At 39.9% G+C, this 17,352-nt stretch overlaps 1 protein-coding gene across 10 annotated transcripts in view; it reads right to left on the bottom strand.

Moving 5' to 3' along the window:
* Positions 1 to 462: 462 nt before the first annotated feature.
* Asxl2 (additional sex combs like 2, transcriptional regulator) overlaps positions 463 to 17,352 on the bottom strand; it is an 83,955-nt gene continuing 67,065 nt past the window's right edge. For 8 of the 10 annotated variants that reach the window (XM_030246968.1, XM_030246967.1, XM_006515239.4 and 5 more), the window contains 2 exons: positions 14,338 to 15,049; positions 463 to 11,295 (listed from right to left, as the gene is read on the bottom strand). In XM_030246968.1, coding sequence (XP_030102828.1) covers positions 8,902 to 11,295; positions 14,338 to 15,049 — 3,106 coding nt within the window. In that variant the 3' untranslated portion in view covers positions 463 to 8,901. The remainder of the gene's footprint in view (positions 11,296 to 14,337; positions 15,050 to 17,352) is intronic. The other 2 variants (NM_001270988.1, NM_172421.5) reach the window with 1 other exon arrangement.

The following is a 17,352-nucleotide window of genomic DNA, read 5'->3' as shown; positions in this document are numbered from 1 at the left end:
GAACTGCCCTTTCCCCGTGACTGACCTTGACACGTTCAAATCATTTGTCTAAATACATAAGTTTACTTCTGGGCGCTGTACTCAAAGGGCCTGTGCTTTTGTCACTAGTTTTGATTAGTGTAGCTTGTGATTTGGTTTTCTTTTACATTTGTTTGTTTTTAGTTTTTTCTTTCTTCTCTCTCTCTCTCTTTCTGGCTTTTCGAGACAGGGTTTCTCTGTGTAGCCCTGGTTGTCCTGGAACTCACTTTCGACCAGGCTGTCCTCGAACTCACAAATTAGCCTGCCTCTGCCTGCCAAGTGCTGGGATTAAAGGCGTGCACCACCACTTCCTGGCCCTAAAATCCTTTTGAATGTCTTGTTAAGAAACACTACAGTTTAGTGATGAACCAGGGAAAGGACAGGCAGCAGGTAAGCCATATATCACATGTTCCATTTCTTTAGAAAGAAAAGGTACAGCTAAAGTAAAATCGTATGCCTTTATTCAACATGAGTCATTAAGACAGAACCATTATCGTACATTCAACTTGTAAGAAAACAGCTTCTATAGTACCAATAAAGGGGAGAGTATAAAGTGAGAGAACAGACGATAGTATGGAGTTGAAAGGCAGACTGTTCATGTGTCAAAGTGCGAAGGCCTATGTGCACAAAGTTTCCAGTCCATAAGACTAATGCTAAACTCATCTCTTCCATTCTGATTCTCTTGGTGCTGGTGAAAGGTGTGCGGCAGGAAATCACTCCATTAGGAGTTCTGAAAACACATCAAAGCACTTATGGCTATAGAGGCTTTTTAACTCTGAGAGATTCATTGGTCAAGTACTAGACCTTTCATATATTTTCCTGGGACACGTCTGATTAAACTATTATTCCCAGCCTAGAACATTCCCTCTCTACTGGGGCAGGGTCTTATGTATGGCTTTAAATTTGCTATAGGTGAAGATGACTTTGGACTCATCTTCTAGCCTTCACTTGCCAATTGCTGGGAACTTCAGTCACATGACCATACCCTTCTCTCCATTGACCACTGGTTGCTATATGAGACTATGGAAGAACTGGACTTGGATATTAAAATGATGACATACAGGGTTCAGCAGGTAAATACTGAAGCCGTCCTATGTTAACTGAAAGGAGCTGCTACCTTGAAGATGAACCTGCAATTTCATTTCTTTTTTTTTAAAAGATTTATTTATTATTATATGTAAGTACACTGTAGCTGTCTTCAGATGCACCAGAAGAGGACGTCAGATCTCATTGCAGATGGTTGTGAGCCACCATGTGGTTGCTGGAATTTGAATTCAGGACCTTAGGAAGAGCAGTCGGTGCTCTTAACCACTGAGCCATCTCTCCAGCCCCCAATTTCATTTATAAACTCTAGGTTACCTGAAAACATTAGTTTGGTTTTAAAAGTAACTTTATATTTCACGTTCCATATGAAGGGCAGAGGCTGTGTAAAATGAATTCTAACATATCTTCAGTTTTTTTTTTTTTTTTTGAGACAGGGTTTCTCTGTATAGCCCTGGCTGTCCTGGAACTCAACTCTGTAGACCAGGCTGGCCTCGAACTCAGAAATCTGCCTGCCTCTGCCTCTCGAGTGCTGGGATTAAAGGAGTGTGCCACCACTCCCGGCCAGATGTTTTTGTATGAGTGAATTCAGTTCCTAATTAGGCTTACCTAATAAAGATGAATCTTGATTATATTTAATAAAATTGAGTATTGGCTCAGGTTGGCCTAATACAGTATTTATGATGCCAGCCAAGTTCAGATACAGTCCTAAGCCCTGATCTGTGGCAAAAGCTGCCATAATTTACATTAAACTTTTCTTTCAGTCCATGTCTCAAACCAAATTCCATGCTACACTCATAGCAACTCATGTTAAATAAAACTGCAATTTTAAAAAAGTACTTTTAAAAAGAGTAAGGCACTCAACTTAAAGTTTAAGTCCATTTAAAAACTACATCCCAGGTTTATTCTTTTTCTCCCCAATGGTTCCTTTTAAATTTTCCAGTTAAGATGAAAATCAAACTTTTTTATATCTGCCCCTCATTTTGAGTATCAAGAAAAATGAGATCGAGGCTCGTGGAAGAACCCACTATCTAGTCACAGGTGGCCTCCATAACCAATCATATGGCTTTCTCAGGTTTTCTCTTTGTTGCCTTCTGGAAAGTCCCCTTCTAGGGAAAAGTGAATGTTACTGTGTATGGAAGCACTCATTCCTCAGTCTGTAGTCTATCTTCTGTGAAAGGTGTCCTGGGCAGAGCCGAAAACTCTCACTTGGTGAAATACACTAAAGTTTGAAGTGCAAATGCACATCTTTTGGCATATAGAAAGTTGTGAATCCAAATTATCTGCTAAAAGACAAGAAGTAAGGAAAACTCAAGAGCCAAGTACTGATCATGACTTCTTACCATGCAGAAAGTCCTTAAAAAAAAAAAAAAAAGACTTGGGCCTAAGGAAAAGGAATGAAGTGCATTTTAATTCTGTGACCTAAGGACATAAGATTAAGAACATGCAATGTTTAAAAATTCTCTTAAGCTGCATTTACCCCCATTGTTTATTTAGCCTCTCAATCGCCCCAAAATATATTTTATTAATGTGGCACCTCAAGTCCACATTAGCTGCTGTCATCTATGGGCAGTATCTTTTTTTTTTTTAAAGATTTATTTTATGTATATGAGCACACTGTAGCTGTCTTCAGACACACCGAAGAGAGCATCAGATACCATTACAGATGGTTGTGAGCCACCATGTGGTTGCTGGGAATTGAACTCAGGACCTCTGAAAGTGCAGCCAGTGCTCTTAACCATTGAGCCATCTCTCCAGTCCTAAGTGAATTTTTCTTATCCTTGCATAACCAGCACTTTGTAAGGGTTGAGCACATAGTAAGTACCCAATAGATACTTAAGTAACAGGATTTGTATATAAAAGTCTTGAAATGTTCAATTTGACTGAAAGTCAGTTGAGATAAAGTTGTGTAAAAAGCAATGAAATAGGTTTCTAAGATTCTGGGAGCGAAAGGATATGGATTTTGCTTACAAAGTAAGTGTGGTAAATTGTTAAGTATAGATGGGAGCTAATTTCACCTTCCTTCCTTTTATGATTAGGGATTATGATGCAGATGTCCCCCGAGAGTAAACATTTCATTTGTGTGTGCACACATACGTAATTCAAGTGTACTTGCCTGCATGGGCACACAAAGAGGACAAAGGTTAGACAAAGGTTCATGTGGCAATGTTTTCAGTTGATGCTCCACCTTATTTTTTGAGATATAGGCTTTTCTTTCTGAATCTGGAGTTTAACTGATTGGGAAACCTCCAAGATCAGCCCTTTTTCTATCTCCCCAGAGGTAGTATTACAGGCAAATATGACAGACACCCACTTTCTATGGGTTTAAGGGTCCTGCAGGCAGGTCATTATGCTTGGGCAGCAAGTGCTTTTAGTGACTGAATTTTTCCATGGTCCCCAAAATCTTTTTTAGAATAGTGCTTTTAGTTGAGATCTGTAACACTGTCTCTTAGATGGCTAGACTAACTTCAGTGTTTTTACATAACTCAGATGTTGGAAATTTCAAGTTACTTTAAGAAAATGCTAGGTAGCCTAGCTTGGTGGCACATGCCTTTACAGCACTCAAGAGGAAGAGCAGGTGTTTTTATTATCACTGAACTTCATTACAAATTTTATAGACCAGGAGATCTATATTTCCAAGACCATCCATGTACGTATTCTGTTCTACCCATTATATCCCAAAACCATTTATTTGACACAGTGAGGTCTCATTAATTCAAGAGTAATACAGGTGTGGGAACAAAGACATTTAACTTCAAAAAGTCTGCCTACTGCTCATTTCCCTAAATGCTCTTGACACAAGCCATCTTCCTAATTATTTGAAAAAAACCTAACCAAGGCACAGGTGTTCTTAACACAGATCTAGGTTCTGACCGCCCGAGCAGTCAAGCACAGGAATTTGGCTATGAAACTCAACTCGGAGACAGACTGGGAGAGAGAACACAAGCCTTCTGTGTTTCTGAGGTTGGTTCTTAAGCATCCCAAGGGCCTGGTGTGTGATGACCAACACGTAACAAAGCATCAATAGCTGTGAAAGCCCAAGATGTCTCCTTACCTTCCGGGATGCTAAAAGGAGCCACAGACACACTACAAGGGACTACTCTGATTTCCTCGCTCTTCCAGTGTTGTTAGATGGTTAGGAAACTGGTGAAGGTGAAAACACAACAGAGATGAGCTATCATGTTTTCATATTTTTCCTTAAGTTCTGAAATACTCTGTCCTGACTTATGGCCAAGTTTCCTCAATTTACTCTTTCCCAGTCTGTGGTGACCTTCCCATAACTGTATAAGGCAACTATTTGAAGGCCTTTACCCATGTTACATTCAGATGTTAGATCTCCAGATTCATCAAAAACTACAAGATTTTTAATTTCACTTTTAATTATCTTTTACTTAATAATAAAATGAAAAATAATATATGAATACATACAATCTATATACACATATTTATTGCAAATACTTAAAATTCTCATTAAAATGATTTTTCCTTATTTGTGAAAAAATATGACTTATTAAATGGCATTGACACCAACTTCTCTGTACATACCCTCAATTCCAATGGTAACAATTCCTTTAAAAAGGCAAAAGACAAAAATTTAGCATTTACCAAACCAGTCTGTACAAACCTTATCACCAGAGAGGGAAAAATAGCTTGTGCTAAATAAGTCAATATTCTTTTAAAATAAAAAATAAAAGCCCCAAATCATTCCCATTATTGCATTTTTTTTTTTCCGGGAAATAATCTGTTTTTAGAGCAACTCCTTTGAAATAATTTGTGCCTTAACAGTGAGACCCTACCATTAAACATAGTATACATGAGAAATTCAGTCCTCCACTGTCACTTTTTTACATAGATATTAAAATATATATTACTTAAAATATATTACTGGAAAGTTATTTTTAAATTGATCTTCAATAGTTGTATCAAATGTAAAGCATTAAAAAAAATAAAGTAACCAAGACTCTATGAAGCTACTGCTTCAACTTTAGGAAATGTCTACCTACTGCTTTGTTCAATAGGTATATAGGTATTGAAACACAGAGGAAAAGGTCCCTGCCTATCATGTTTTGCAAAGTCTCTTTGGACTGTTCTATAAATTGAGCTGCAGACTACCCATGGCCAAGTCCAGCACTTAGCACACACTGTTGTAAAGCAACAAGAAACTTCTTCTCCTTGTTCAGTGCTCATGGACAATCTCTAAAATAAATCGCAGAACAATGAGTAATGGAAAGCCTGCTCATAACAAACCATTTAACCCAAGAGCTCATGAAACTTTAAGAGGAGGAAAGCAGCATAGAGCAATCAGAATGGTAACTGAAGGGACCGTTCTATGTAGGACAACACACCTTCACCCGGAAGGCAGTGAGGTCTATTAATGTACATCTGAGATAGGCTCGCAAATATTCCCATTTCTATACCCATAGAAATGTAGCCTTCCCCTCTCAAGAAAAGCTCCCTCACTTGCCAGATCTTACTCAGAAATCTCACACAGAACATGGGAGATAGCTTCAGTGTCTTGAACACAGGACTTAAGGAACCAAGGCCAAACAACTCCAGGTTATTTGTGCTGCTCCCCCACCCCCATATTACTGAGCTAAAGAATGGTGATTATTCAAAAAGCAAAACAAAAAGTCCTTATGATTCAGAGAGTGTTCTACTTAGGCAACTCAGAACACTTAAAAATAACACTGAGATGACACAATATGAATACTATCCCAGCGATTTACAGAGACTACTTTGAGGGCTGGATGGGGCACAGCCCCATCAGGTATCAGATATATTTAATACCTCACTGAAAATTGCCACCCAAAGCCCAAAGAATAAGCTTAGCACTTATTCAATCAGTTCAGAGTTGAGTTAAAGGTAAAAGAAATGATAGGCCATGACAAAATCTGTGTTAATAGTTACTGGAGTGACAAACTCAAAGGGCCAGACTAGTTTATTTTCTGTTCATTTATAAGATGAATGTTCGTCTTCCATCTGAAAGCATGTTTTAACACAAATAGACTAGATGGATTCTTATTTAATATATTTTCAATCTAAAAAAATTGTTGGTAAATGCTGCTTTTGGAATACTTTTAAATGGAAATTAGTTGGGTATTACTTAGTGGAGAAGAACAGTACTTCAGACTTACATAGCCTGAGGAGATCAAGAAGAGTAACAATGTAATTTCCTCTTTAAATGGACCTGACAGTCCCTAATGTCTTCCTCTTTTCCATCCATTCTGAGATTAAGGGAAGTATGGAGCAAAAGCCTTTCTAGAAAGCAAGGTAGGAAATAGGAAAATTATTCTAATACAAACTACTCACTGACACCATAAAGTCTATTCCGTCATTCACCCTCTTAAAGCAGGGTAGACAAGGGAGACTACTCAGCTATGGGTCTTTTAAGGTCCCATGGGGACTACCCATTGTCCTGAAGGTTTGGGAGCAGAATCCTGGCTTGTATTTTTTTTTTTTTTTTTTGGCTCTTTCAAGACAGGGTTTCTCTGTATAAACCTGGCTGTCCTGGAACTCACTCTATGGATCAGGCTGGTCTCAAACTCAAAAATCCGCCTGCCTCTGCCTCCCAAGTGCTGGGATCAAAGGTGTGCGCCACCACCGCCCGGCCTGGCTTGTATTTCTTACTGGTCCTTCACTTCAGAACATACACACTTCTTAACCATGAATCCTTGAAGCCTTTCTTCTCCCTTATCTATGCATTTCTTGAAATAAAGGGGGAAGGTGGAAGGATATCACATTGTCTTGACTAGTGCTGTATACAGAATTTAAACTGTAATTGCTTAGGTCCACAATAGCAGGGAGGAAAAATGAAGGGTGAGCTTCATAGTTTGGAGCAGGGACTGAGGAAGCATTCCCAGTGTTTGATGCAAAAAGGTAGGGTGGTCAGGGGAGGGCATCACAAGGCAGGCAAAATACCTTACTGTCTCCTTTCTCCAATCTGGAAGGTGATATAATTAGCAAGTTAAATTGTTCTGAGTTTTATAAATAGCTTTTGAAATACACCTATACTGGGTTGCAATATTACACCACATACTTCAAATTAGGAGACTTGAAACCAAACAATACAGACTATATAATACTAAATTTTGGTGAACTATTTTTCTTTAAACCATCTCTAACTTAAACAGTATTTCTTTAAAAATTCGTAGCTAGCTTTTGTTTTTTAAAAAAGACAAGTGTTTCACTGTGTACTCTGGAACTTGCTATGCAAACCATACTGGTCCTAACCCAGAGATTCACCTGCCTCTTCCTCCCAAGTGCTGAGATTAAAGGCGTGTCACCCACCATGTCCACCAACTAGTTTTTCTTTTCTCTCTTTTTTAAAAAAAGATTTCTTTATGTATATGAGTACACTGTCACTGTCTTCAGACACACTAGAAGAGGGCATCAGATCCCATTACAGATGGTTGTGAGCCACCATGCGGTTGCTGGGAATTGAACTCAGGATCTCTAGAAGAGCAGTCAGTGCTCGTAACCACTGAGCCATCTCTCCAGCTCCTTGTGTGTGTGTGGTTTTTTTTTACTTCTTTTATTTATTTAGGGTTTTTGTGATTATTTTTGTTTTGAGACAAGGCTTCTTAGATAGCCCTGGTTGTCTGGAGCTCATTATGAAGATCAGGCTGGCCTTGAACTCAGAGACTGGTCTGTCTCTGTCTCTGGAGTACTGGGAGGATTAAAAAAAAATCAAAAGGAAAGAAAAACAGCAAAATCTCACAGCCATATATTCCATTAGTCACTCACAAGACCCTTTCACAGTAAGCATCCCAGCTGTCCTGACAGCCGAGATTGTAGAATCACTTTCTAAAACAGCAAACTGTGTACTTGTGTGTGGGTGCAAAATTTATTATAGTAGGATGGCACAGGGTAGCTGCATTCATCTCTTATGCTCTGGATGCCAAAGCATAAGTATCACTTAAGACCCTTTCTACCTAAAAATGGATTGAGAGAATAGGAAAAGACTATTTTCTGTCCCATGTTAAAACCACTCTTCCAAATTCCGTGAAGTTTCAGTTTCTTCAATTTCATCCCTTTTCCAACATTACACAGTATGCGCACATGCGCGCGCGCGCACACACACACACACCCACCCGTAAAGTGTTTATTGGTGGGAGCCCATGATTGATGCAATGTTGTGATGTATTATTGCTGAACTACTGCCACGTATATACTAATCTAACTCAGCAGTCCCTTAGAAACAGAACCTCTTAACAGCAGAGCTCTGCTTTTAACAACAGTACTGATTCATGGAAGCCAAAAGCTAAGCCAGGGCTGTCAGGGTCAAAAACACTGTCTGTGCTGTTAATACCTTTTGAAAATTTCACTGAAAATAGTTCCACCTAAAGTAAAGGGATGAGCAAACCCCGAATTAAATCCCACAAAGGCCATCTTCTTCGTGAAGAACCTGAGCCAGTCTGTGAAGACATAATCAGCACTATGATCGCTCCCTCACTTTCCTTTTCATAGCCTGGGGAAAGGTCAGAGGCAGACAGCTTCCTTTCACCATGCATACCGTTCAACTTTTCTCAGTCAAAAGAAATGGAACATAAATCTGAATGTGAAGTTAATACATCATTACCTAAATACTTTGAAAAAAATGTTAAAACAAAATGTGACATATTTACATGATTTTGTAAGTGCAAACTTTGTCACCAATTCAGTCCTATTTGACTCAGACCTACTATACAAGGTGCTCTTCCTGTAAATGTGAAGACCTGCATTCTGTATTCCTGATTAATGTCTCTTGAGACAACTGAAACTTTATTTCTGTGATTTAAAAAGGGTGCAAGAACATGACTTTTTAAGCCTTCCCTTCCCTCCTTTACATACGCTACAGTCTTATTACCGAACAACAAGGCAGGAGACACAGAGTTTGGAGGGGCCAATGCAATCATCATGGCAGAAAGCTCCACATCCTTTGCACATGATCATGGCTTTCAACCGGCAGTAACATTTTGATGGTGTGTCCTCGATACTATTGTCATCAGGAAAAGTCTGAACAGGAATTGTCTGGCCATGGCTGCTGGGATTCATTGCTTGACTGGCAGGGATGGTAGTGACAGTCACTGAAAACGACATGACGTCCCCTACATTGCTAGATACCTGGCTGCCTGGTATAGCAGAGTTATGGTCCATGTCTGATGAGGTGGAGACATTGATCATGCCTCTATAGCTTGGCCCTATCTGTGTGGGGCTTCCATACAATTTGGGGGTTTGCAGTGGTGGAAGGAGTAGAGGCTGATGTGTGGGACTGTCTGCGGGAAGAGAAAGAGCAGTAGAATTGAAAAGCTCAGGGCTGCTACACACTGTCTTACCTCTCACAGCATGAGTCATCTGTTTATGTGCTGCCGGAATAAAATCTCTAGGCAGGCTCTTTTCATCAGATGCTTGGCCTCTAGAGAATATGTAATTCTCCTGGCCTAAAGTGGTTTGCTCACTCACTGGTGCCTCAGTCTTACCATTCTTGCTAGCTAAACAATCATTGGTAGATGAAGCTTCCCCATGGTGCGGATGCCTGCCAGAACTCTGGGAAGCCCATGGCTCCTCCTTCACTGAAATAGGCTCCTGTTCATCACCTACGCGATCTTCATCACTTTCATCTTCTTTGCTGCTGATTTCTCCAGTTGTGTTTTTATAATCTGCATGCCCCATTCTCAACGCCTCAGTGGGGCTACTTAGACAAAATCGATCATCAGGATTTACAGAATGGGTCCTTTTAATGTTCTCTGTACCCCTGCCATAGGTGGAAATATTAAGTAAATAGTGACCTGCCATTGCAGGCTTGGATGTCCTTCTGCCAGCAAAACCCAGCATGAACTTCTGACTTGTGGAGATGTCTTCCAAGTGGAAACCTGAGTGAGCAAAGTTGAACTGAGAGGGCGGTACAAATGAAAGAACACTCTGTCTCTGAGCCCTCTGGATAAGAGTCTGAAAGAGCTGATCTTGCGTTGTTTTACTTAGACCTTCTCGGTACTGGTGAGTGTCAATGCAGGGGTCCTTCCGGTCCTTAGCAGTGAAAACTGGCCTTGGAACCTGGGAAAGCTGTTTACTTTGCAAGGGTTTCCCCAACTGCGGGATAGCCAGATGGGCCTGCCTGCCATTAACTTCCTCTCTGCTGCTACTTTCCATTACACTGATACCAGGGAATATCCCTATGCCTTTTTCCTCTTTTGTAGTCAGTGGAACTGTTTTCATTTCAATTTTGGTGAGAGGCTTAGGCAGAATTTGCTCCAAGGGAACATCTTTGCCCTGGAGCAGCTGAGTAACTAAAGGATTATTAGCAGGGATACTAGAACTTGTTCTTGAAATGGGTCCATTCATATTTGCAGAAGTTCCTGGGGTTTTAAGGCTAGAAGCTGCTGGCAAAGTGCTTGAGGATGGAGCTGATCCAGTAGATGTTGCAGTTCCACTGATCTGGGGTACAGGGAGTTTTTCTAAACTGGCTGTTGTCACAGGAGAGGAAGTCATATCTAGTGGAGCAGGAGCAGTTGTCTTTGCTAAGGCTGAAGGCTTTGGTGCATTCTTATTAGAACCTGCTTTGGGCTCAACTGTGCCATCAGCTACAAAATAAACAGTTGAGGCTCCTGAGATCAGAGGAGGCCCTGTTGGAGACAGAGCTTTTTCAAGTCTGCAACTCCTAGGGTCTTGCAAGTGGCAAGGAGAGGCTGCTGTGGCTGTTGCCTTGTGGAGGTTTGGTTTTTCACTGTTTGATATTTCTATGTGGGCTGGTAATGGGACACTTGTGCATGCTCCACTGCTGGCAAGTCCCGTAGGCACTGAGGAGGTTTGCTGTAGTTGTGCTCCAGAGATACCAGGAGGCTGTGCTTGGCCTGGCATATTGGTCTCAGGTTGAGGACCACAGGGTAAAAGTTCTCTCGTACCTCCCCTGCTTCCAGTTCCGGCCAGTTCCAGTGTGGGACCTTTTCCATTTGTACTGACTGGGTCTGAGCCTGCACTTCCTCCTCCAGCAATTTTCCTTTCACCACCCTCTCTTGGACTTTGTCCACCCCCAGGGCCAGGTCCCGGAATGGTCCCTCCAACTGAGGCGGCTGCAGCAGCTGCAGCAGCTGCTGCGGCTGCTGCCTTTTGTGCTTTGACCAACTGGGCTTTTGCTTTGATGTCTGCCAGAGTTCTGGCTCCTGTTCTGTAAGGACTAGTGATGGAGATTGGAAAACGAGCCCTGGGAGAGACCTGTGATGTAGAAAACAGCATCGGGGAGATTCTGGAGACAGGGATCTAAAAAAAGTAAGGGATGGGGGAAGGCAGAGGTCAATTTTCAGCTGTAAGACTAGAGCAGATAACTAACACAAAGCACCCATGGCACATATGGCTGCTCTACAACTAACAACACACATTGTGTCTAAGGTTCAACCTTAATCTATCCACCCATATCAAGGTCCATGCATATATTGTCTGCCAGTCATTTTCAACCCTGGTGAATTCTATACTCGATTTTAAAAATGTATGTGGTTTTGGGTTCCAGCCTCTAGCTTACAGATCAGAACGGCTAGAAAAATATGTATTATACTAAAGAAAAAATTGTGAAAACCTACTAAATTTCAAAAAATTTTTTTTTCTTTTTTTGAGACAGGGTCTCATTATGTAGTTTTGGCTGTCTTGGAACTCACAATGTAGATCAGACTGGCTTTTAAGTCACAGATCCCTCTGCCTCCTCTATTAAAGACAAAAGCATGTGCCACTACATCTACTCTGAAATCACTTATTTTTATAACATTAAAAAAAAAAAAACAGATTGTTGTCTTAAGTTAAGGAATATGCATCCAGATACGATGCCTTTCAGTATTTGGTGGAATCAAAAGAAGCAAAAAATCGTTAATATTATAGAGTATTTAATTAAAAAAATTAAGTGATCAATTATAAGAAAAGCATGTCATCTTTCTATAAATTCCTCAATTATAAATTTTAATATTGCTATTTTTCATAATTCAAAAAGTATTAAGAAATCAACTCCCTATACCTGAGAAATCCGTTCTAAAATCATAGGTAGCATTATTTACTCAGCACATAATGGTTAGAAGCTGTGGGGATAAGAAAAGCAGCAACTGGCCGGGCGTGGTGGCCATGCCTTTAATCCCAGCACTTGGGAGGCAGAGGCAGGCAGATTTCTGAGTTCAAGGCCAGCCTGGTCTACAGAGTGAGTTCCAGGACACAGAGAAACCCAGTCTCGAAAAACCAAAAACCAAAAAAAAAAAAAAAAAAAAAAAAAAAAAGAAGAAGAAGAAGAAGAAAGAAAGTAGCAACTGCTACTTCTTGTTAATAGAGAGAAGAGACTATAAGACAAAATAGATAAAACTGTTAAATAAAACACAGGAAATTTGTTTGGAGAAAAACAACCTTATAATGATACAAGCCAAATATCCAAGTATAAGGCCATTCAGAGGTCCAACCTATGTGTTAGTTCAAGGCTGGCCTGGTCTACAGAGTGAGTTCCAGGACAACCAAAGCTACACAGAGAAACTCTGACTTAAGAAACAAAACAAAAAGTCTGGTGGTGGTGGTGCACGCCTTTAATCCCAGCACTTGGGAGGCAGAGGCAGGCGGATTTCTGAGTTTGAGGCCAGCTTGGTTTACAGAGTGAGTCCCAGGACATCCAGGGCTATACAGAGAAACCCTGTCTTGAAAAACAAAACAAAACAAAAATAAACCAAAAACAAACAAACAAAAAAAAAAACAAGATAGAAACAAAACAAAAAAGTAAAAGGACCTAATAACTGTTTGTTTATCCTATAACCACTTAGTAAGTTTTATTGTTATGCCACCCACCACAGAATGCTTGTATTTTTTTGTTTGTTTGGTTTCGGTTGTTTTGTTCTTTTTAGAGAGGATTTCTGTTTTAGCTTTGGCTGGAATGGTATTCTTTTTGTAGAGCAGGCTGGCCTCAAATTTAGAGATGTGCTGGCCTTGGCCTCCCGAGTGGGAATGTTAGGAGTGTGTATATATGTATGCACATGAAACACACAAACATACTCCCTCTCTCTTTTATGTGTGAACAAAGATCATGCTTATATACACCAAGGTGGTCCTCAAACTTGTGACCCTCCCAAGTGCAGGGATTTCAGTTATATCACCATGCCAGGCTCATAAAAATACTACTTGAGGGTTTTCACCCTACCCAGGATAATACAAGATGACTTAAAAGTCACCAGTATAAACATATTGAAATTAAAAAAGGACAAAGCAGTTAGATGTTTTTATATGTTTAAGTTTCAATTACTTTCTGTCTTCATGAAGCAGTAATGAAATGTAATATTTTGCTTTTAAGAATATAAACGAGCTGGGCAGTGGTGTGGCATGCCCGGAATCCCAACTCTGAAAGGCATAGGCATAGGCTTAGGCTTAGGCTTAGGCTTAGGCTTAGGCATAGGCAGAGAGGTAGGCAGATCTCTGTAAATTCCAGGCCAACCTGGTCTACAAATAAAGTTCTAGGACAGCCAGAGTTCTTATACCGAGAAACCCTGTCTCAAAAAAAAACCAAAACAACCTACCAACACCACTCCCCCAAATAATAATTAAAAAAAAAAAAAAAAAAAAAAAAACCCAACCAAAAGAAACAACAAACAACAAAAAACCAACCAGTCTCTGGTTCCTGAGATTAAAGCTGTGTCCCACCATAGCCCAGCTAGATTCTGTTACTTTTATATGTTTTGTTTTGAGAGGAGGCCTCAGTGGTTTTGGCAATTCATTTCTTCATTTGCTATTTTTCCAGAGCTGTGGTCATAGGTATGTAGAAACAAACTGGCTAAAACATTTTGTTCTGGTATAAATTATGGAAGCTAGATAGAATGTAAGATAAGAGAGTAAAACAGCTTCTGACTAAATCTATGAAAGGAGAAATTTTATAAATCTGGTCAGAGTGGAGAAAGTCTTCAGTGGGGACCAATCTATAGTAAACTAAACTTTAATACAGTTCCTAGGTCTACAATTTGTTTCTGATTTGACATTCACTAAAGAAAGGTTTTTGGTCAATAATTTCAACACTCAATAACCAGCAACAGAAAGACTAAGACTTTGATGCCAGCCTGAGTTACATAGCAAGAATTTGCCTCTAAGATGTGAATAGTTAAGTGGGCTGGGGTTGTTTATTCAGATCCCTTACTCAAATATCAAGAAATAAATATAGGAAAGCAGTTCTAAAGCCTGATTATTACTAATTTTATTTACATAACACCACAGTTATGTGTATTAAACGTACACTACTGGTTCTAGGTTAATACCACCAATTATGAAACTTAGCAGGTACAACAAGCACTTTCTCACCTTGAGAGGTGGGACTTTTCGCACTTGGACCCTGTCCCCTCTATTAAGAAAAGGCTGTGGGGAGACCTGAAATGGCTGCTGGTGCTGGCGATTCTCAGTGATACGTGGTCTTTTCTCCCAGCTACTGGTGGCCTCTTCATCAGTAAGAGAAGATTTCCTCTTGAGACTTTCTTGGATCTGATCAGTAACAGTTGCTGGTGGCATCTTCATATCAGGGTTCAGTGGACTGGCTTCTGCAACAGGCTTTATTATGGGTTTTTGTAACCCAGCATTTTTAGATTTGCTTGGGGATATAGCTAACGCTTCTTGGTTCTCACTTTTGTTATTACGAGAAGTTGTGGTTACATGATTTTCTTTCTCAGATTCTTGTTCAGCACAGGCAACAGGCTTCTGCTCTAAGAGACCCTCATCCTTAGGGCTCTTGATGGGTTTCATGGTGATAAGCTCATTTGTATTGCTAGCTGATGCAAGAACAGGTTCTGGGGATTTGGAGTCTGGCCTCGCCTCGTCTTGATTTTCTTCCTTTTGGGATGGTGATGGTATCTGCACTGCTTCTTCTTTACACTCGGACTGAGGAACTACTGGGACAATTCTGACAGGAGAGGCCTCTGAAGGAAGTATGGATTTTGGTTGCTCAGCTGGGGTTTTCTTTGCTTTGGGATCACTTGAGGAAGCTGTCAGTTTCTGTGAATCTTCAAGGCTTAGGCCAGAACTAAAAAACAGAAGGAGCTGTTAGTTGGGAAATAGCCCATGTTACTGAAAACACGAGAAAAGTAGACTATGTCAATAACTAGAAACCCCTGACACACAGCAAGTATTTTTCTAAGTGAGTAGAACTCTTGAGCCAAAGTAATTAAATTCAAATCCTGTCTCTGATACCAAATGTTGACAAGATACTGACTGGCTAGGTAGGCTTCTGCATCTTAGTTCTTTTACTTCAACACTGGAATTAACAACATCGATATTGCTACTGATAAAGTGAACTTCATGTGAAGTACACATTTGGTACATAATAAAAGTTCTATAGTGGTGATTGTTACTGTTACTTCTTTCCTCTTATTATTATAGGAGTCATAATGTCTAGAAATTCACAGGCTAGCTAGAAGAACCTAAAGAAAGGTCAAATGCTTCTACCCTGAGACTTAGGTTGGAACTGTCATCAGTTTTGTTCACTAGTGTTTGTAGGAAGGTTGGCCCAAGACTGGGGGGGGGGCACCTGAAAAAATAGTTATTAATTTTCTCCATAAGCTAAGAATTAGAACTGAGTTTGTAGAGAGCCTGCTTAAATTCTACTTAGACTAACTCTAAAGTTCGGAGGTTGTGTGCTGCTGAGCTATCTGAGGGTGAAAGTCAGCTGGGACTTGCACAGTGTGGCTTGGAAAAAGTGAAGCTAATTTTTATGAGTCACCAGTGACTCTTTTTAAATGTTTTACATTGTTACTTAACCAGCAACAATCAATTAAGCTGTCTCTAGCAGCTTAAAGGAATTAGTAATAAAAAAGAGTCTATTTAGTGCCACTGAGATGTCCACCTAGATTTGAACCAAGGAACTAATATGCTAGAGAGAACCAACTCCACATTGAGGCATGTGCAATGTGATTTTTTTTTGTTTTTCAAGACAGGGTTTCTCTGTTTAGCCATGGCTGGCCTCGAACTTAGAGATCCGCCTTCCTCTGCCTCCCGAGTGCTGGGATCAAAGGCGTGCGCCACCACGCCCGGCGTGCAATGTGATTTATAAGATTATACTCACCATCAATTTTATCTCTCTCTAAATAAATTTATAGAAAAATCAGCATTTGAGAATCTTAATTTTAGTAGGTATCTTACTTAAGTGACTTTAAAGGAGATGAACACTTACACTTGGAGCTTTAAAAAGAAAAAGCCTTTACTTTCTCTGTGGTCAATAAAGTATTCTCACTGGCATTTACCACTATGTAGTAAGGAGACTAGCAAATAGGAGCTGGAATATGTAATCCTATGCGAACCAAACAGATCTATTATCTATTAAATTTACCCAGTAGAATTTCATTTTGATTTTGTTTTTGTGTGTGTGTCCAAAAAAATTAAAAAAAAAAAAAGTTGTTTAAGACTGCAGCCCTGGGGCTGGTGAGATGGCTCAGCGGTTAAGAGCACCTACTGCTCTCCCAAAGGTCCCGAGTTCAAATCCCAGCAACCACATGGTGGCTCACAACCATCCGTATCAAAAATCTGATGCTCTCTTCTGGAGTGTCTGAAGACAGCTACAGTGTACACACATAAAATAAACAAACAAACAAAACAAACAAACAAACAAACAAATGACACAAAACTGGGAACACTATGAGGGAGGGAGGAGTGAATCTGAGAGGAGTTAGGAACAGTAGGGTGAAATGATCAAAATACATTAAAAAAAATAAAAAGAGTGCAGCCCTTTAAAAATAAAGTGCGTGTCTTGATTCAGTGATGTTCATCTCCAAGTCACATAGGAAAGGATTTTAATTACAGGCTTGGCATAATAGCCCACCATCACATGATTGTTTGGATTCCTGACTGGTGTAGATCAATGATATTTTGGAAAATCACTATAAAAATGCACAGAACTCTCAAGTATAATTCTATCTCATGAAATTACAAGAAGCCAGTATTTTCCAAGGAAGGACTCTAATGTAAGATCAAAGAAAGAAGTTCAAGTGTTTTTTTTTTTTTTTTTTAAAGTAAGTGGAACCCACTTTAAGTACAATGTAAGTTAAGGACCAAGGATTATGAGAGAAACAATTCTGTATACTCATGATTCCTTAAAAACAAAACAAAAAGCGGCTCTTTTGTATGGGTTTTTCAAGATGGGGTTTCCCTATGTATGTAATCGTGGCTGTCCTGGAACTGACTTTGTAAACCAGGCTGGCCTCAAACTCAGAAATCTGCCTGCCTCTGCCTCCCGAGTGCTGGGATTAAAGGAGTGCGCCGCCACGCCCAGCTAAGGCTATTATTAATGAAAAAGAATTCATGATATAAAAAATTACAGGTATGTAGGCACTA

Source organism: Mus musculus, chromosome 12 (assembly GCF_000001635.26).
Source record: "Mus musculus strain C57BL/6J chromosome 12, GRCm38.p6 C57BL/6J".
NCBI classification, from domain to species: Eukaryota; Metazoa; Chordata; class Mammalia; order Rodentia; family Muridae; genus Mus; species Mus musculus.
The sequence above is the reverse complement of the archived record's forward strand: the minus strand, read 5'-3'. Positions and strand labels throughout refer to the sequence as shown.